This window comes from Ruditapes philippinarum, unplaced genomic scaffold (assembly GCF_026571515.1).
Source record: "Ruditapes philippinarum isolate M1 unplaced genomic scaffold, ASM2657151v2 ctg135_1_1_1_1, whole genome shotgun sequence".
NCBI classification, from domain to species: domain Eukaryota; kingdom Metazoa; phylum Mollusca; class Bivalvia; order Venerida; family Veneridae; genus Ruditapes; species Ruditapes philippinarum.
Window position 1 is genome coordinate 366256 of NW_026862663.1, and position 21710 is coordinate 387965.

At 31.2% G+C, this 21710-nt stretch overlaps 2 protein-coding genes across 2 annotated transcripts; one reads left to right on the plus strand and one right to left on the minus strand.

Annotated features, from left to right (window-relative positions):
• The first annotated feature begins 990 nt into the window (after positions 1 to 990).
• LOC132719784 (uncharacterized) lies at positions 991 to 6785 on the plus strand. The gene is made up of 4 exons (XM_060703670.1): positions 991 to 1130; positions 2654 to 3801; positions 4358 to 4465; positions 4947 to 6785. Exons 1-4 carry the CDS (start codon positions 1064 to 1066, stop codon positions 5079 to 5081), a joined length of 1458 nt encoding a protein of 485 aa, XP_060559653.1. The 5' UTR covers positions 991 to 1063; the 3' UTR covers positions 5082 to 6785.
• A 9071-nt stretch (positions 6786 to 15856) lies between these two features.
• Positions 15857 to 20004, minus strand: LOC132719787 (uncharacterized). The gene is made up of 3 exons (XM_060703675.1): positions 18780 to 20004; positions 18288 to 18395; positions 15857 to 17359 (listed from the first exon to the last, which is right to left on the minus strand). Exons 1-3 carry the CDS (start codon positions 19128 to 19130, stop codon positions 16613 to 16615), a joined length of 1206 nt encoding a protein of 401 aa, XP_060559658.1. The 5' UTR covers positions 19131 to 20004; the 3' UTR covers positions 15857 to 16612.
• Between the last annotated feature and the right edge of the window lie 1706 nt (positions 20005 to 21710).

Genomic DNA, 21710 nt, shown 5'->3' on the forward strand with positions numbered 1-21710 from the left:
TTACTTTGATAAAGATATTATTTATCTAAACAATTCTCCAGAAAAAGACCACTTCTTGGTAAACTGATCTGCTTTATATGATTGTGTAATAAAACATTTTAAATGTAAACAAACAGCAATTCATGTATCTTGTACAGTTTATAGATTTTTTTTTGCAAAAGCAAGATCAAGTGCCAAATTTTACTTGTTTAATGGGTGTAAGAAGTGTGAATGCATTCGAGAATTAGCATCCGGTTTCCTGAAAACTGTACTATTTCACCGACACAGATTCTGTTATTAGATGAATGTGCATTTTAATTTATTTAAACCACAAATGTTAAAAGTATTCATAATAATAGTAATAATTATGATCAACAAAACGAAAGATAAATAATGAATAATTATTATGAATTATGAGATTGATAATAATAAATTAATAACCTTACAACAACATGATTTTGACAGAATAATTCACACTCTCTGGTTGATTTAGATCGAGGGCCTTCACCATTACAAAGTCTATGTACCCTTATTTATCAGGTCGTTATAATACAAAGAATCTTATACAAAAAAATAATATAAATGTAGTATATATGAAAATGTTGTTTTTTTTTATTCCATGAATTACATCACCAGCTTTATGTTTCCAAAAAATAATATATATCAATATGTTTGGTCATATATCTAACTTCCTAATTGGCGACGCCGGTGAGCGGCGTCGTCTCTTATGGAATGCTTTTTATTTTGGCCTATGGAAGGAGCTGTTATTATTAGCAGTTAATGTCATGTTGTGTTAATTAGTTTTATTTTGATTCGTAAAAATCGAGTAAACAAATATGTTGTTATATTTGTATTTAATAACTTTAAGTAAAAAGCATGTGCATTGTGATATTATTTTCACGAAATTGCAGGCTCAGTTTAACAGCTTGTATATTCTTCTTATACTTTTAATTTATATATATAGTTGTATATGCTATATTTAGAATTAGGAAACCAAAAAAAATTTAATTTGTATACAAGTATGTCTTTCTGAAAACAAATACAGCGATATATATATATAACTACAGGGAAACCATGTCAGGTGATGATGTATTTCGAAATGCTAGTAGACATAATGCATTTCGTGGAGTTTTATATAAAAAAAGTTAAAGGTACGTGACTAATTATTGACTATTATTCTACGCATATCCGGATGCAAAATATTGTTGTACATTAATTTTTATATAAAAATGATTTATCAGGCAAACAGAGCTTCATTTTAAGGTAATTTATTATTATAAAAAAAGTTAATTTGTAGAAAGAAATATTGTTTCACGTTTCACCTTTATTGAGCATGGAAGCAATAATATAGCATCGTATGATATAAAATGGCCGAAAGAAAAACAAACAAAAATGTTTCTTGCATAAAAACATGAAATATGTTTCCTAATTACGTTTATCATTTGTTTTGCCAAAATACGGACATTATAAAGTGACGATCGATAGCTTTATGATCATTTATAATTTATTTAACAAACTATCATATGAAATGACAACTTGTAAACCAATATACGCAGATTTCTTACTAATAAATCAAAATGGCTGATTTCAATGCTGGTATGGAATAAGTCAATATCTTAAAAATATTAGAATGGCTTTAAGAAAAATGATATAAAAACAGTAACAAGTAACATGGTAGATAAAGCTATTGATAAAACTCTCTAGATAAACAAAGAAGAAAATAAATATCAAGAGGGGTTATCCCATCAGAAGTAATGACATTAAAATCATACAAAAAATAAAGAATTGCTTTGATCAAGTCTGTTATTGAGAAAAATATAAAAGTGCAACATCTTTCCGGAAAGTAGGAGAATCAAGCAGTATTCCGTCTTCTACAATTAATAATCCCGAAGGACCCGTAGAAAAACTGACGCAGAGTGTAATAATTGTATAAATAACCTGAAATTTTGCATAAACCTCAGTACAATTATGCCAGGCCGTCATAATCTTTTTATATACAATACTTTGTTTGTTTTTCGGGAGTAATGATTCGTTTAAAGCATGTTAGACCTCAGAAATGATTTTGTTCTTTCTGTACAATATGCAGACATGTGTTTTAAAAGTTTGATAAAGTTACAATAATGTATCTAAAACAGTTAAGAGGCTTATCACCTTATCAAAATACCCCTAAATGTGACATTTGTCATAAAGGCAACAAAAAATAAACAAATTGGTCATTCGAGCTTCATACAATATGGCTACTGAGTAACTTTTAAGAAGCTGTAAAAGGTGTAAACGACACCAACAATAAACCGTTTTTGACAAAAAAAAAACATATTAGCATTTTAAAGCTAAATGGGACTTGAATAAAGGAAAAACAAAAAGGAAATAATATGACCTCAACAGCAATCTGATTCATTATTGTTCAGATGTGGAATTCTATTAATGACATTTCATATATACATGTAATTCATAATTGTGCTATTTGGGAAATTGAAGACTCAAGTTTAGCTAATAGAAATATATGTGACTAAGGTTTGAGGCATTTATTTATTTTCGTTGCATGGTTTCTCTTAAGCCAGCTTTAAAGTCTGAAATGAATTATAGTATTTTAATTTTATATCTATATTTTCTTTTTCATTTTTACATACTTGACCAACAATTGGATATTACACCATACAATTAATGAGAACAGCCAGCGAAAGCAGAAACCTAAAATACCACAACAAGAAGCAGAGAGGAGAGGCAGAGAAAGCCAATTCGTATCACAGAACACATCCAAATTATGAAAATAGTTCCACATCAAGACCAGCTCCAATATATCCCCAATATTCAATCACGGCGAGTTCACATATTTTAGAACCAAGTGAGAGAGCGTATTATACATGTCCTCTAGATGAAGGATATGGAAATCTAGAAGAAGTTTCTGAAAACTATTTTGACACAAACGTTCTTATTGAAAATGAAGAAGAAGAAGAAGAAGAAGAAGAAGAAGAAGAAGAAATTCTTATTGCAACTCCTCTTGAATTGAATTATTTCGAGGTTCGTGACAATAATAGCAATGTCTTTAATTCTTCTTCACCTAAATCTTCTACTACAAAATCAGATTATATAGATACATATCATTTTAGTGATTCTGACAGTGACTCGGATACAGAGGAGTTATTTGACTTATTTTCTGACTCTTCATACGACGAAGGATACTCTTCCCTAATTTCACCTATTTCATACGATTTTAAACTATCGCCAGGCGGAAATTTGCCCAACTTCGAGGAAATTGTACCAGTTAAGAAAGATAATAAGTTGCTTAAACCTCCGGTAAATCCGCTAGTTTCTAAAAGAGCCCCAACAGCAACATCAACTTATTCGTCAGAATCAAATAATAAAGAATCATCATTTATTTTTGACAAATCCCATTCTTCAGTTACAGATAAAGACGACCATAAAAAAGAGAAAAGTGAGAAGTCAGTAACGGCCTATGGAAAAAAGACTGAAACATTTTGTTCAACAAATATTCAGACAGCATTATTAAGTAAAATAACACCAGATAGAAAAAGGAAAAAAATACAAATCAGTCCTTTTTACGACTTTCTTAATATGCAATTACAAAGGAAAACTCTACATACGGAAGTACCTGGGTCTAAATCAGGACATGACAGAGATATAGAAGTGGACCTTGAAAACTTTGAGACTGAAGTTGGTAAAGCGTTTGAAGAGTCAGTGAGTGAAGGATCTTTAATGCCATTACTAAAACAGGAACTTCAATGTAAAATACAGGTCAGACGTTTATCAATGGGACAACCTGAGTTAGTGATTGAACCTGAAGAGCCGAGGACATATAAAGTAAGTAAAGAGAAAACACTGCTGTGAACAACAAAAACATTGAATACGTCGTAGAAATCAGTGAATTTCATCAAAGTGCATTACATTCTACTGAAACTGGCTCTTTATATGCTCTTTCAGACATTGCATGGATACTTTGTGTGTTTTAAGTATAGATTATTTAAGATTTGTTCAAGAAGAATAACGTATTCAAAAGTTTCTAATTCTTCATTCCAATAACATTTGAAATATTTTGTTAAAACGTTACGATAGTATGTTTGGCAATTATTTTGTATTTTGTTGTAAGTGTTAGTGGTAATTCATTTTTAATGGAGAGGGAGACGTTGTGGTAAATAAAAATTATATGAAGTTAATCAAATTTAAAAGTATTCTTTTTTCGTTTTCGTTCTTATCCGCAGTTACATTTTATTAGCAATTGTATAATTGCTGCTTGTACGGCGGTTTTGAACTTTGATTGTGCAAAAGTTTTGATGTTAAAGTCGATACAAACAAAATCGTGATTCCTTTAATTTGTTATCAACATTTCTGATAACAACGTGGTTTCAATTTTTTATAGCTTACAGAAGATGAAATAAGAAAGAAGCAAGCCCGTCTTGAACAAAACCGTAGATCGGCAAAGAAAACTAGACACAAAGCAAGGAAATATGAACAGTATCTTTTAAACGTAAGTTTCATTGAACGCCGCCTTTCCTTGTCGATCTTGTTTATCATATTGTATTGCAAAAATAAACAGTTCTATACTTGAATATATCCTTCTTTTTTGTTTATTTAAACATAAGCTATTTTAGATCACATGCAGCATATTCAAACCACTCTCGAACGCATTTCCGGAAAATAATCAGCAATGGTATCATATGAAGAGACATTGTCGTTAGACTCATGCTTTAAAAAATAATTGACAAATTGTGCACGTGCAATTAAACATGAAAATGGTAAATTAAACAAGTTGTTTATTCAAACATGTGCCTTCTTATTTGTTCTGTTATATATATTCTAACGATAGACATTGTGTAAAATGTATTTTTTAAATAATTTCTAGTGCATATACTATTTTTAAAATAATGTTTTTGTAATTGATAAGTCTACTGTAAATTGAATTTGCTAACATGTTAACTTATCACATAACATATTTGTGATTTTATCAGGAAATCTATAAGGAAATGAAAACACACGCAAAGCTGAGGAAAGAAGTTTCAAAATTGCAGTCGTTGAGAGACGAGTATAAAAAGAAATTTGATCTTCACATGATGTCTTGTACAGCAACAAGTTCAAGCAATTAGTATTGTCAGTCTCGTCATAGCTTAAAGTTAGAAAAGATGATGAAATATTTATATAGATGAAGTGTTAATAGACATTATTATGGTTTCTATTTGATTAATCAATCAGTTTTTAATATGATATGTATGGAAAGTATCCTGATTATACTAAAACGTTAATGTACGAATTTTAATATTTATAGAGATATATGTTTAATTGAACTTTTTTTCTGTTGATAACCACCTGTCATAAATAAAAATAAACTTTGATCCTGCATTGATTACTGCCTCATTATTTAATCAAGTTGAATAATGATCAATTATCTTCATGCAACAGCTTTTTGTTCACCTTATGACGTCTGATAAAATTCGTTAACATATATATTTAACAATGAACTGATATATTAATATTAATTCAAATAGTGGTACGTTTTCTAACAAAGCTGTTATTTACCCAGATATTTTGAAAATATATCTAAGCATTGGAAATTTGTGAGAAATAAAATCTTTGACCTTATATATCGTAAGCCTTATATTTGTAATTGAAATAAATAATCTTATATGTATAATTCTATTTTAATACTTTGATATTAAAACATAAAATATTACTTAAGTAAAATGTTGTTGTTATTTGTATAATACAAAATGAAAATAGGTATCAGTTTCGTTCATTTTAATATAACCACCAACATTATTATTATACAGTTTTAAGGGTCCTTGCTTTTTATTTGTAAGAATGAACAACAATGTCTGTTGTAACTGTGATACTTGATTGTTAAAAATATACCTAAGGATATTTTTTTATCATTAGTATTTTGTTCATTTAAATCAGAAGGCAATTTGCTATAAATACTATGCACCGGACGCCCGACAAAAAATAAACGAATGGAACCGACTAAAGATGGTCTGATACCTTTATAGGTATTTTTACATTTAGAAAAGTTCCATGTACTCTATTGTCAATCTTTGACTGGATTCCATGTAAGTATGACATATCGACGGATACGAATCTTCTCCGTTTTTTGTTGTTGTTGTTTTTTGTGTGTGTAATTCCCTTCATTGAAGACCGCCCTTCTTTGTTGATCTTGTTTTTCATATTTTATCTAAGCCAGGCAGAGATAGGTGGGACCATTGGAATGCTTCAAGCTAGGTGTTTCCTAGGTGTGTCCCAAGAATGTGGTATCGATTCCTTACAAGTGAAAATGTGTTACTTTTTATGGAGTATTTTCATTGGTCTGCGATTTTCACAGCATATAAAATAAAAAATTTGACATAGTGTCTTGCTGGTCATAAATAAAAATAAACTTTGATCCTGCATTGATTATTTCAATTATCAGAGTTCCTCATTATTTAATCAAGTTGAATAATCTTCATGCAACAGTTCACCTTGTGTCATCTTCTAAAATTCGTTTACATACTTCATTTTTAACAATGAACAGATTTATTAATATTTATTCAAATTGTACGTTTTCTAATAAAGCTGTTATTTGCCCAGATAGTACAAATATGCATGCTTTCATAATGTATATTTTCTAAGAATGGGATGATTGTGACAAATCAAATCTTTGACCTGATATTTCTTATACCTTATATTTGTTATTGAAAAAATAATCTTATATGTATTATTTTGTTTTTAATACCTGCACTATATAAAAGTATACAAGTATTTAAGTATAATATTGTATTTTTTGTGTTTGCAAACTGCCTTTACATTAAACCAATAAAAATGAAAATATGTATCAGTTTCGTTCATTTTAATATAATCACCCAGATTTTTTTATTATTATTCATGTATTATGTAAATGAAGTATTATATAGTTTTACAAAAGAGTACATGCTCTTTGTAACAACATTGGCTGTTGTAACTGTGATACCTGATTATTTGAAATATACCACTCAAAGCTTGCTAATGATCTTTTTACCATTAGGTATTTTGTTCATTTAATCAATATTCAAAAATCAGTTGACGATTTACTATATGCACACTATGCACAGGAAGTCCGACAAAAATAAACACATGTGTGACATGTCACATAAGTGACATGAAAACTGACTAAAGGCGTCCTGATACCATCATGGGTACTTTTAACTACATGTACTTTAGCATTTAGCAAGGTTTCACGTACTCTTTTGTCAATCTTTGACTGGATTCCATGTAAGTATGACATATCGACGCATACGAAGTTGACATCCCATCCGGATTTTTTTCCCGTGTGCCCTGTTCTGCTTAATGTCCTGCCTGGCTCCTTACCGGTGGTCCTGTGTAGTGGGATGCGTTCATTGAATGCCGCCTTTCATTGTTGATCTTGTTTTTCATATTTTATCTAAGCTAGGTTGAGATATGTAGGGGCATTGGAATGCTTTAAGCTAGATGGTCACAGCGACAGAATGCAAATATCCTTGGTGTTCCAAGAATGTGGAATCGATTCCATACAATAGAAAATGTATTGCATTTCCCCTTTACTTTTGTTTGGAGTATTTTCATTGGTCTCAGATTTTCACATCACTTTCATAACGACTGAGAATTTGAAATATCGAAAAAAAATCGTTATACATGTAGTTTGATATGGTGATTTAATTGAACATTTATTAATATTTACTTTAATCATCTTTAAAAGCGCAATGGCCTCAGGTCGATCTTAAGGCAACGTGTAACCAACGCTGAAAAGCCTTTTACTCTATTGCATTGCATTGAGAAGTTGCAGCACACTTTGAAATCAGTTTTGATGGAAAAAACAATGCAAACTAGTGATTTTTCGCAATTTTGAGACGTCCCCCCGTTGCCATGGTAACAGGAAATTTAAGATTGAGCATGTTGTACAGAGGTTATGGCTCAGTCAACATATGTGCCAAGTTTCATCAGTATTGAAGCATTTTCATAGATTTATAGCAGTTGAAACTTGTAACAGGAGGCTTTTCAATGAAAACGGCCATTTTTCACAATACATGTATGCTCATAGGGTAAAAGGTTAAACTGCCGTTCAGTGGGATAAGCTATGCAAAAACCCAGCGGTCACACTTCTGTTGTGGAGACTAAGAGATTACATATCTACTTGTTACTTGAAATCATTGAAATGATTTTTTTATTTCCTTAAAAGGTGTTATCAATTTCCTAACATTTGGTTGAAAGATTTTGAAATTTGGATAAAAAGGTGTTGGATTTATTGAGTTCACATTTAGATAAATGCTGAAAAATGAGCGGCGAGTTACGAAATATTTATATAAAATGTGTCTTTTATTATTATTTTTATTATTATTATTATTGTTATTATTATTATCATTATTGCTTCAATATGGAAATTCGCTTCAAATTATCGTCCGATTTCATTAATAAGTCCCGTTGCTAATGATGAGAGAACTTGTGGGTCAACCCTTTTGCCAAATATGTTATGTCATTGTATTGTAACTGTCTTTACATGTATGTATATGTCTTTTTTGGCAATAAAATATGTTTTTATCACATTATTATTGTTATTATTATTGTTATTATTATTATTATTATTATTATTATTATTATTAATTATTATTATTATTATTATTATTATTATTATTAAAAAGCATGTTAAATAAAAAAAATGTTTAAAAAAAAACACTACAGTTTAGATTGTTTGGGAAATGCTGGGGTTATAGAAGGGGTTTGGAGTAGTGACCAGTCAACGAACCGGACATTTTAAGTGAAATTTTTATTCTTTCGGATATACATGAATCGTACACGTTGTTCTTGGCGAAAACTCTTATAAATTCTGAATTTATGGCTACAATGCATATAAAAAATGTATCGTTATAAGCAAGTCGTAACTGAATAAAATAATTGTACTGAAATTAAAATAGTGATGTTTCTTTCTTTATAATGATATCAATTTTCTAATGAATGGAATGTTGGCATATTTATTGAAAAGGCGGTTTTCCATATAAGTATTCGAATACTAGTATTTAATTTCTAGAGGCCTCAACAGACGGTAGGATTTTGAAGTACAACACCAATTAAAACTAAGATGTACAGACAAATCTTAATGTGTGAAGGCTACTTTTTCTTGATTTCGGAAACCTTAAGTCTAGATGTAAGGGATAGGACTTGTTCTATTTTGAAAATCTTGTCGTACAGATTTTTACAGACCTCCCATAATGACAAGTAACAGATAACCAAATTATCTCCTGATAATGGGTTTAATGAATAAAATTCCAGAACAATTAGGTCTAAAAGGCAAAAACATAGTAGTAGGATGGAGTAAAAATGATGTTGAAAAACTCTTCAGGAGATCCAAAGTTGTGTTATGTTCGAATCCTAAATTATTCCGAAAATGATTATGTCACGGTATTGAATTGTTCTCTAATTATAGGAGGGGAGATAGTTTGTAGGCGGCCAGGTAGCTTTGTCAGTAGAGCCGCAGTACAGTATTCCGAGGGTCCCAGGTTTGAGCCTCGGTCAGGCTTCACTTCAAAAAAAAAATATATATATATTTTTAAATGGAGGTGTTTCAATCATTACTCATGGCGAAAAAAGTATTTAGTGAGTAAAGTATGTAAAGGATCAATGTAAAGGGATCCTTTTTAGGGGAAACCTCAGATGATTTTTACAGTGTAGAATTACTGTCTGAATGCAAGTGCTGTATAGCTTTGAAAATTGTACATCTTATCTCTAATTAGTGCTGTACAACTAAATCCTACCGTCTTTTGAGGCCTATCATTCAAAAGCCAAAAGTTATTTAAAGAAACTTTCCAATTTTCAATACTGGATATAGATATAGATATAGAAAGACCATGGACCTGAATGTATCTCATGTATCTCATGTATCTCATGACTATATTTCACATATTCCTTTTTATCACATACCTGTGCTACTTTTGCGAATCCGTAAAAAGAAGGTATTTATTGTATGAAAATAAGTTCAATACTGAATGAATAAACGGGTGCGGCGTAAAACCCAACAAAAAGAAAAACAGATCAGCCATGAGCGAAATACACGTGTGTAATGATCAAACAACTAATATGGCCTATGAATATAAAAAGTGTAAAACGGAATCCCTAAAGAAAGCCAAACACGGCAAAATTGTAAAATGTTGCAGGCTCGGTTTGATTGAGCCTGTTCATGGACGGTAATGGAAATTGCAAGTTACCGTCCACGCCCCTTAGCACCGGCTTAAGCAGAATTCAACATTTAAACACTAAAATGGTGAAATTTTGAATTTAGAAACATCCGCAGATGTGTTCATACGGCGGTTATCATGGAACCTTCAATGTGACACAGGAGTGTCATTCCATGAAAAGCGGCGTATGGTCCCCAAGTAAAAGAAAGCGTGTGCCCTAAACGAGAAAACAATGGGCGGAACTAAATAAAATGGAATTTTGAAAGGGGATCTGAGGTTATGAAGCCTGCATATCACAGATAAGACGTCAGAAGACAAATTTAAAAAGCAGGCAACATATCCTAAGGGTGATTATACAGTATTCAAGTAGGAATATGAACGATTTTTACCATTGAGCCATGATAGAGGTAGGTTAGACTGGTAGCCCAATTTTTGTTTTTTGAAATTAAAGTCTCTAAAACTATTACTGGAATGTGGCGAATTCACAGGTTGGTTAATCCTTGTACAAAGTCAGACCAAGGTACTGGTATTTGACATTTGATCATGAATGATATTTTACTAGTATTTCTATATATAACAATTATGTGCGCAGTAAGAGGTGACCAACTATATATGTGCAAAAGAACGCCAGCGCATTTTTTTTTATTTAGTTTATATGAAATTAGAAATCATAAGCATTCCATGAAATGAGATATAAATAGTTTTTAACATTGTAGGAACGAATATACACATTTCTCATTTTACGTTTGGTGATTCATTCTCCTCACAAGATATTGAAACATTACTCAAAATTATGAAACATTAATTACACGTCGCAATATTGTTGACCTTCACTTTCTGATAGTCTGATTTCATGCTGTCATGCTATATGTGTAGAATGCTATATCGTAAGATTGTAATATGCATTAAGAAAAAAAAATCATTTTTCTGGCATTTCCCTTACTTTACTTAAATGTACAAATGTTCTGCTTGTGCTTAAATGTACAAAGTTTCTGCTTGTGCTTAAATGTACAAAGTTTCTGCTTGCGTGTATGCAATTTTATATTATGATAATAATGATGTCTCTAAAGTTATGAATTATACCATACTCATATATCTTCTATATTCTGCTTTAAATAGCCTGTACCGGGGTGGGGCGTAGATGTTAGCTTACATTAACCACTGCCGTCCATGAACAAAGTGCGGCATTATTAGTTTAGCAGTTTTTGTTGATCATTAAACATTTTCCTTTTATTTCTTCGTATGATATAAAAATACATGAAATGGTTTGATTGCAATCGTACATATTCGGAAACTAACGGAAAACACCAACACTTTGAAGGACATTGTTTCGGAATGATTTGGTTGTTTCAAAATATCTCATAAATAAGATCTATCAATGGGAAACCAGAGACGCAATACCTTTAGAAAAATTATTTCCGTGCTTAATGGTTTCCCTAAACATTTTTTTATCAAGCAAGTGGACAGTTTAGCAAAACCGTACTGCAGTTAAACCCTTACCCTGCTGTCACCTATAGGAATTAGCCTTTGCCACCAGTGTAGAGCCAGACCAGCAGACTCTGTATCTGTATAAATTAAATTACATACCGACTTTCATTGATCCATGTATAATAAAGTGTGTTTAACTGTCTTAACATTCAACAAATAAAAGTAAATGCATTGTGTATAATAGTTTGACAAAAGAATACATGCTCCTTTTATTGTAAGAATGAACAACAATGTCTGTTGTAACTGTGATACATGAGTGTTAGAAATATACCACTCAAAGCTTGCTAAGAGTCATTCCTATTTTGCCCATTTAATCACAATTCAAAAATCAGATGCCGATTTGCTATGTACACTATATATAGGAAGCCCGACAAATATACACAAAGTCAGATGATAACTGACTACAGGTAGCCCGATACCATCATGGGTATTTTTACATTTAGCAAGGTTTCATGTACTCTTTGACTGGATTCCATGTATGACATATCGACGGGTACAAAGTTGACATTCTTTCCCTTTTTTGCCCGTGTGCCCTGTCCTGTTTGGTGTCCTGCCTGGCTCCTTGCCGGTGGTCCTGTGTTGCGTTCATTAAATGCTGCCCTTCCTTGTTGATCTTGCTTTCCATATTTTATCTAAGCTAGGTTGAGAAAGTAGGGGCATTGGAATGCTTCAAGCTAGATGTTCACAGCGACAGAATGCAAATATCCTTGGTGTTCCAAGAGTGTGGAATCGATTCCGTACAACGGAAAATGTATTGCATTTGCTCTCCTTTACTTTTGTTTGGAGTATTTTCATTGGTCTCAGATTTTCACATCACAAATGAAAATACTCAATATGAAAATAAAGGGGAGCAATCTGCTGCAACATTTACTTCATTACGACTGAGAATTTGAAATAATTTTATCAAAAAAATTGTTATAATTTGATATGGTGATTTAATTGAACACCATACAATCTTAGAAACTCAGAGGACTTTGCAACTTTAAACATGCGAACTCATGTATATTCTTCTTCTTTTGTGCCTTCGTCTGTGATGCTATGAAACAATTTGTAATCAGAAAAAACTTTGTCATCTTTTAAATCTCTATTTAAAAAACCAACCTTTCTATCTACAGACACTCGACACTGGAGACTGAGAAATGCATGCAATAACTTACATTTACACTTATTCTGCAATCATTTGTCACAGGATGCAAATTGTTGTCTATATTTTATTTTCTCAAAATCTATTTGCATTCTGTTACATTTTGTTATATTTGGCAATTGTACATGTTTTCTAAGGCATTGAAACGTAAATCACATAAAAATCACTTAACATTTTTCGATACTATTCAAGCCTATGTCATTGTATTGTAATTGTCTTTACATGTATGTATATGTCTTTTTTTTGGCAATAAACTATGTTTCAAACACATTATTATTATTATTATTATTATTATTTATTATTATTAAACGCATGTAAAATAAAAACGTTTATTTAGATTGTTTGGGAAATGTTGGGGTTATAGAAGGGGTTTGGAGTAGTGACCAGTCAACGAGCCGGACATTTTAAATGAAAATTTTATTCTTTCGCATATTCATGAATCGTACTCCTTGTTCTTGGCGAAAACTCTTATAAATTCTGTATTTATGGCTACAATGCATGTAAAAACTATATCGTTATAAGCAAGTCGTCAATGAATAAAATAAATGTACTGAAATTAAAATAGTGATGTTTCATTCTTTATAATGATATCAATTTTCTAATGAATGGAATGTTGGCATATTTATTGCAAAGGCTTTCATTCATTTGAGTAATCGAATATTTAATTTCTAATATCATTCCAAAGCCAAATTTTTTTTAGAGACTTTCAAATTTTCAATATTGGATATAGATATAGAGAAATCACGGACCTCAATGTATCTCATGACTTTCCAAGTAACCACATATTTCACATATTTCTTTTTATCACATACCTGTGCTCCATAAATAGAGTGTATTGTTTGAAAATAGGTTCAATACTGAATGAATAAACGGGTGCGGCGTAAAACCCAACAAAAAGAAAAACAGATCAGCCATGAGCGAAATACACGTGTGTAATGATCAAACAACTAATATGGCCTATGATTATAAGTCATGAACGATTTTAACCATTGAGACATTATAGAGGTATTAGACTGGTAGCCCAATTTTTGTATTTTGAAATTAAAGTCTCTAAAACTATTACTGGAATGTGGCGAATTCAAAGGTTGGTTAATCCTTTTTACCAAGTCAGACCAAGGCACTGGTATTTGACATTTGATCATGAATGATATACTACTATAGCTAGTATGTTTCTATATACATGTATAACAATTATGAGCGCAGTTAGTGGTGACCAACTATGAGCAAAAGAACGCCAGCGCATTATTTTTATCAAGTTGATATGAAATTAGAAATCATAAACATTCCATGATATGAGATATAAATAGTATTAACATTGTAGGAACGTATATACATTTCTCATTTTACGTTTGGTGATTCATTCTCCTTTTAAGATGACGAAACATTACTAAAAATGATGACACACAAGTCGCATTACTATTGACCTACACTTTCTGATAGTCTGATTACATGCTTATTAATAAAGTTGTCATGCTATATATATGTAGAATGCTATGTTGTAAGATTGTAATATGCATAAAGAAAAACTCTTTTTTTCTAGCATTTCCTTAACTTAAATTAAATGTACAAAGTTTCTGCTTGTGCTTCTGCTTAAATGTACAAATTTTCTGCTTGTGTGTGTGCAATTTTATATGTAATGATAATTGAACAATTATTTTATATTGTTCTTTTCATGAACGTGATCATGCTATCAGGATATTTGCAGATGTCTCTAAAGTTTTGAATTCTACCATACTCTTATATCTCCTATATTCTGCTTAAGCCGATGCCAGGGTGGGGCGTAGATGTTAGCTTACATTAACCGCTGCCGTCCATGAACAAGGTGCGACATTTTTAATTTTGCAGGTTTGTCGATCATTAAACGTTCTCTTTTTATTTCTTCGTATGATATAAAAATACATCATTATAACATATTTTGCAATCGTACATTTCGGAAACTAACGGAAAACACCAACGCTTTCACGGACATTGTTTCGGAATGATTTGGTTGTTTCCAAATATCTCAAAAATAACATCTATTAATGGGAAACCAGAGACGCAATACCTTTGGAAAAATGTTTTATTTCCGTTTTTAATGGTTTCCCTAACCATTTTTATCAGATCAATATATCAAGCGTGTGGACAGCAAAACCGTACTGCAGTTTAACTCTTACCCTGCTGTAAGCTAAAGTGATTAACCTTTGCCACCAATATAGAGTCAGGCCAGTCTTCAATCCCATGCAGGCTCTATATTGTTGATAGGTCAAGTTTAGTATTTTTTGTATTGATATTCTTTAAACTTTAAATTGACTGTTCAATACTTATTCTGCAGGGTGAGGGTTAACTAAAGATGCACATCTCCTGATGATAAAAAAGCAACAAATGTTTATAGAAATTAAATTGATGATATTTTAGGTGTTCTATCTAATGTATGAATAATAAATACTAATACATTTATATGACAATATGCATGTTTATGCACAATTTGGCAATAATATCACCATATATCTTTATCACTTTGCTGACGGAGTTAGGGTATTGACAATACTTGTATTTTAAGTACATGTACTTACTGAATACTTGTAGAAATAAGCATGAATCGTTATAAATATTTTCTTGTTATCCATAGAAATTTTATTGCATACCTACCGATTTTCATTGATCCCTGTATAGAAAACCGATGATATAGACATAGATTTAACGTAAATGTCCAAGATCAGTTATATTTTAAAGACTGCATTGTCATATTTGATGTGTCTCACCCTATGAGATATGTGTTTTTTTTTTTTGTTTTTTTTTAAAGATTAAGCATGCTTTCATTCGGAAGCCTCTTCCATTCGGAAACATTATGGAAAAAATACAACAAATACGGACACTGTTCGTATAAAGATTCACATGACTTGAAAAATTTTTGCAAGGTTCATAACACCCAGTATGACGACATTTCTTCAAAAAATAAAAGCAAAAAAAAAAACAACGTTACATTAATCATGTTCATGTTGTTTTTGTTGTTTTATTTCTATTTTGACATGTATACCAGTCTACGACAGTCTTTCTAGAATTATTTAATGTTACGGTTAAATGAAAGACGACAACATACTTTATTTTGCATGTTTATTTTTTCAACCCTTGAAAAGTTTATGTTAAACACAGTATATACACACAAAAAATCTTTTATTATGCATAGACATTAAAGACACCTCACCGAAGGTGTTGCTGCTTCAAAACCAAAACATGGGTAATTTTGATTTTACACAAGAAACAAGAACAGTACAAGTAAAATGTACTCAACAAAAAAGATCCTTGTATAAGTTACTATGAACTCAAATGTCAATCCCAAACTGTAATGTAAATGTAGGCATAATATAAGTTATATAAGACACATTATAGTTAATCGATGTAACCGAAGTTGGGCATTGACAGAAGATCAAAATCCCCGTATTGATGTACATGCATGAACGCATGGCATAAAGTCTTGGTGTCGGTACTCAAAACAGTTTAGCAAAACATTTATCATTCAGATTAACTAAGTACGAAATATGTTCAATATGGTCTATATGTCCAATACCTTCGACCATTCCAAACAAAATTGATTTTTTTGTCGCAACTCGCAAGATATACTAAAGTAAGCTAATTACTAGAACTTGTACTTTACTAAACTATAAAAGCACATCTTTGTATGATTTACATATTGGCATACCACTCAAATATATTCATTCATAATCTTCTGAAAACAAAATTATCAGTGTAACGTTTATTCATATCACAGAGGTATTTAAATACATGGTGATGAAATATATATACAAATGTGCATTAAACAGTCTGATCGATGGAAATGAATAGAAGACGTGTGGTGCTATCTATCAGATGTCATTTGAAACCCGTCCAGAAGATGCTCTTTAATCTGATTTATCCTCTGTTCCTCTGTACCATTGGTCTTCGAATAAACATCTTTTGTCACCATGTTATCAGCGTTAGAGACTACTGAGCTATATACAGGAGGAGGTGTATGGTTATGGATTGCTCCACTGAAATGTGATTGAATGGTTGTACAATTGATTGATGGTATTTCGCATTGTGTGTTGTCTTGACTTCCGATTCTTGTCGTGATGGCACCAATATCGGAGGCTTTAGTCTGACAGACGGCAGCAGCGAGCTTGTACATACTGTCATCAAAACCACCATTCATGCATGTCTGCATGGAATCTTCGCCTAACTGAATGTTCAAGTTTGATTGTAGTGAAGGATTGCACAACTTCTGAACATTGGATGGACGAACAGATAGTCCGTCTAAGTTTTCTCTTTTCATGGGAAAGTGAAGGTTGGAGTACTCAGGGGGTTTTGAATCTCGGTGCGGTGTAAGCATTGGATTTGTATTTGGACCAACAATTTCATTTTGCACACCCTTTGCTTGTATAGCGGGTAAACTATCGGCGACTGGTATCGTTTTTCGTAGATTTAAGAGCTGTTTTAACGCATCAGGAATTTTCAAACATGTTGGCACGTGTTGCCTATATATCATATGGTATAACAATTTCCTTTTTTTCAACTCATCTATTTCTTTTGTTAATTTTGCATGCTCCTCCTCTAGGTGACTAGCATCCTACAACAAGAGACACCATACTTTATAAGACCATACTTCATATCATTCATTGTAATAGCGGGTCGTTATTACCATTAGCTCTTTTAGTATCATTTTATCTCATGATAGTATTAGTGTCAGAGATATATCATTATTGACCACACAAATAAGTAAAATGCCTGTGGTTCTTACAGTCAACTGAAGGAGTATTTTTTAAGTGTTGGGTTTCCAAAAAAAACTAATTTAAGTCAAAGGAAAATTTACTGTTACTATATTTGGTAAAACTGGTTTACCAAAAAATTTGACTTATTACTAAGCTATGTATGATTTTTATTTAATATTTGGCAATTATCCAAAATGTTCAAGGTGATGTGATTTTTTTCGACATATTAGCCTTGAGTAAATAATATACATATCAGTTTCTTTTTATCAGTTTGTCTTCCTGGACAGCGATTCGTGAGATATGCAAATATTTGCCTTGCTATTGGTTTTATATGTTATATATAGGCTTCACTTCCTTTAAGCCACAGATAATATCTATTCCAAGATAAAAAAAAATAGTTTACTTTTTAAGCTTAATATTTTTTATGTTTGTTTGCTTTCCTTCCAAATACCCTTCTTATATGGAAACAATATCATAATATTTTGTTTGACAAAATAAACGCAGTAAAATAAAAATCCAAAAAGTTGTCAATTACCTCAAAAAGCCTTTTAAATCTCTTTTCATTTAAAGTATTGTTCGGTTGTAATTTCTTATAACAAACAATCTCACCAAAATATTTATATACTAGTATTTAATACATATATCTGATTGAGTTATTTATAAAATAAACGTTTGAACCCCATTACGGACGTTACTATTTGATATTTCCATTCCGTAAACTGACATTTGAATTTGTCAGATATTAAAAAGTATTCAAAGATAAGAAAATTAAGAGAGAACTCCTACCTTTTCAAGTTTCTGTTCATATGCGATCCTTTTCAGACGGCTCTTGTTTGCTGAACGTCTGTTTCGCTGCTTCCTTTGTTCGTTCTTCAATTCTTCTTCTTCAGTAAGCTATCAATAATACATTATAAAGTTTACTTAATTAAATTGGATATTTTTTTTTATTCCTTTTCTTAGTCAAACTAAGTTATTTCATTTAATAATATTGCATGCATGAAATTTAATTTCTATGCCAAATAAAGTTTATTAAAAAAATTACATGGAATTTCATTTCAAGTCTAAGCTATATTTACATGAGTTTAATGTCATTTAATTTACATCTGTTCGTGTGTTTTCATATTTTGGGGTTTTTGTTTTTCCTAATTTGTTTCCTCTGTGTTATTATATTCCGTCTATATAATATCTGATACAATAATACAGTTTTCTAACTATGATTTTCATTATATTAGATACATACCATAAAGGTAACTATAGATGATATAATTATAAATGTACCTTGTACTGTACTGGTGGCTCAAACAGATTTGTAAGTTCTCCACACCCTTCTGACTCTCGACGAATGCGGATTTTATCTTTCAGCGTTTGCCGAATGTGGATTGGGTCTGTATGATATGTTATCTTCACACCATCAGGCGATTCTACGTTGTCTTTATAATCGTCAGAATCGTCGCTAGTATCTTCCTCTGTGTCGACTTGAACGCTCGTGTCGTCTGATTCACTGTGTTCATATGCGGTTACAGGTAATATACTGGTCTCTAACTCCGAGGATAAATCAAGCTCTGGAGACATCTCGAACCCCATGTATGACTCGAACCTCTCTATTCTCTCAAGTACGGTGTTTATCATATTCGATAATTCAGCTTGTCCCAGTGTGTCCAATTATAATTTTTCGCTAATTCTGTGTTTGAGGAAGTCGTGCAGAAGTTGCAAACCGAGTTGATACACTGTATTTCTAGTCAATTTAATTCCTTAAATGTTGAAGGATCTGTTATTTCTTATGTCCTCAAAATGAATATGGTTCTCTAATTTACGAAAGCAGCCTGCTGTTTTCCTCTCATTATTTCTTTTTTTCTTCCTTTTTTCAATTTTTTTCTTTCTTTTTTTTCGTGAAATAAAAAGAAAGAAAAAAGTATTTTTTTCTTATTATTTTTCTTGTGTCTCGCGGCCGTCCATTCGTCAGACTGTCTGTCAGATTTTGCCCAACGAACGCCCTTTGTACTCTTTATATCATGGCAACGGAATCCCAAATACACAGTTTTAAGCGCCGAGCCTGACTGCAATGCCCAATAAGTATTCCAAAATAATGTTAAAACCTTCTTTGACAATATCCTATTTAATTCCAAATCTTTTATAATACATATATGAGTTCGTATTTTATTTTACAGCTGTTACATTATGTACATGGCTATTTGTTTTTCAATTAACTTTAGTGATAGTGAATTTCTACTTTAGTGTTACAAATCATATAACCGAAAACGAAAGTAGTCATAAAAATTGAATTGCTTTTATTAATGATAGAACATGTATTTAAGTGTTAAATATTGTCACCCTATTTCTTATTTAAACATTATTTGTAAATTTAGTTAATTAATTACACTACATGTACTATTCCAGCTTAAACTTGTCCTGGGTTTTAAAATTGATTTCATTAAGACGGGAAATATAGGGGGTTTCTACGCCGGAAACTTGTATATCGACCATTTTTTGTGATATTATTTGGTATATTTTTAATTGTCATTTTATATATAAAAGAATATTAAATAGAAGGTAATTAAATCTTAAACGTTTAAGTTAACTCTTTATATATAACTTATGTATAGGAAACTCCGCGCGTAAATTCCCTTAACAAATTGTTGTTTATAAATAGCTCAATTTTGCGAATTGATTATTTTTAACATATTTAATTGGAAAAAGGAAGTAGTTTGTGCGTTATCTGCCTGTTGAACGAGCAAAATTGTTTGCTCTATATCTTATTTCGTAAAGAAATAACTTTATGGCTCTACTCTTTGTGTAACACGGCCAAATTATTGAAATAAGCATTATTTTCATTTTGGATATAATAGCATATAAATAACCTTAATTTTTGAATATTTTGAATAAAATGTTACAAAATAATCATATGAATAAACATTAAAGTCCAGAAATAAAAATTATCATTTTTGTTTTAAATACAATGAAAGTAATTTTGCTATGAGAGCTTTCATTCTTATATAAATGTTTCTTGGTGTCTACTTTTCATGACATCAGTAGATGGCAATTTTAACTAAATTTGCTAAATAACTTGTATTGTCTCCATGTCAATGTATCGGGAGGGGAAATTGTCTCGTCTGCTTTTTTTTGTCTCTGCCACAAAGCTTTATCATTGGCTATAATAAGAATGTCCTAACTTTAATGCATGCAACTTGATGAGTACTACCAAATACACTTACTTAGATGTCACAAGGTCAACGGTCAAGATCACCAGGATCAAGGCCCGAGAGCAAAGCATTCATATGCATTCGGATAAAGCTCTTGTTTTTGTTTGTTTGTTGTTTTTTGTATGCTTTGTGTTTGTTGTTTATTTTTCAGACTCTGAATATACGAGTATATTGTTCAAAATAAGGAAAGAGAATAATAACTAAAATGCAGGTTTCGTTCAGAAAATTCGAGACTTGTATGTATTATGTTTCTATTAGTAGTTGATCTAAGTGTATAATTATGTTTCATTTTTCGAGAACACTAGGATATATATATAAATAAGAAATACTAAGCCTATTGAATCAAATTTTGAAAAATTGATTCTGACAATCCGGAATATTTCTCATATAAACATATGCATAATACATGTAGTAAATCAACCCTTGAATATCTTATATAAATTGTCCGAGTATAGGTTAGTCTTTCGGGTGGGAAAATAGTTCAAAATACAATTAGAATCATCCGAAATCTTCATTTAATAAACTGGTAAAGTGAGTAGGGTCTAACCAGGATGCATAATTATATATTTAGTCTGACCATACTGGTTAACTTCAATATTCCCAATATTGATACGGAAAAAGTCCATTTAATTAAGCAATTCAGCCGGTTGTGGGTTAATACTTAAAATTCTGTTCATAAAGGCATGGTTACCATTACCAAATGAAATGATTCTAAGCAATATGTGTTAATTCACGCTAAACCTAAAGTTTTTTGGAATTATTTTAAACGCAAAAGTAAATCTACACATGACATATCAATTGAAGAATTTAGTTCATATTTCGCAACGCTAGGAAGTGATGTAACACGAGATAAAAATCCTGATGCAGAAAATTTTTGTACCATTCATGATTTTAATAATATGGATTGTAGATTTGAAGAATTAGATAAAACAATAACTGTTCAAGAAATTTATAGCGCTGTTAAAGAACTTAAAAGGGGAAAAGCATTTGGTAGTGATTTTATTTTGAA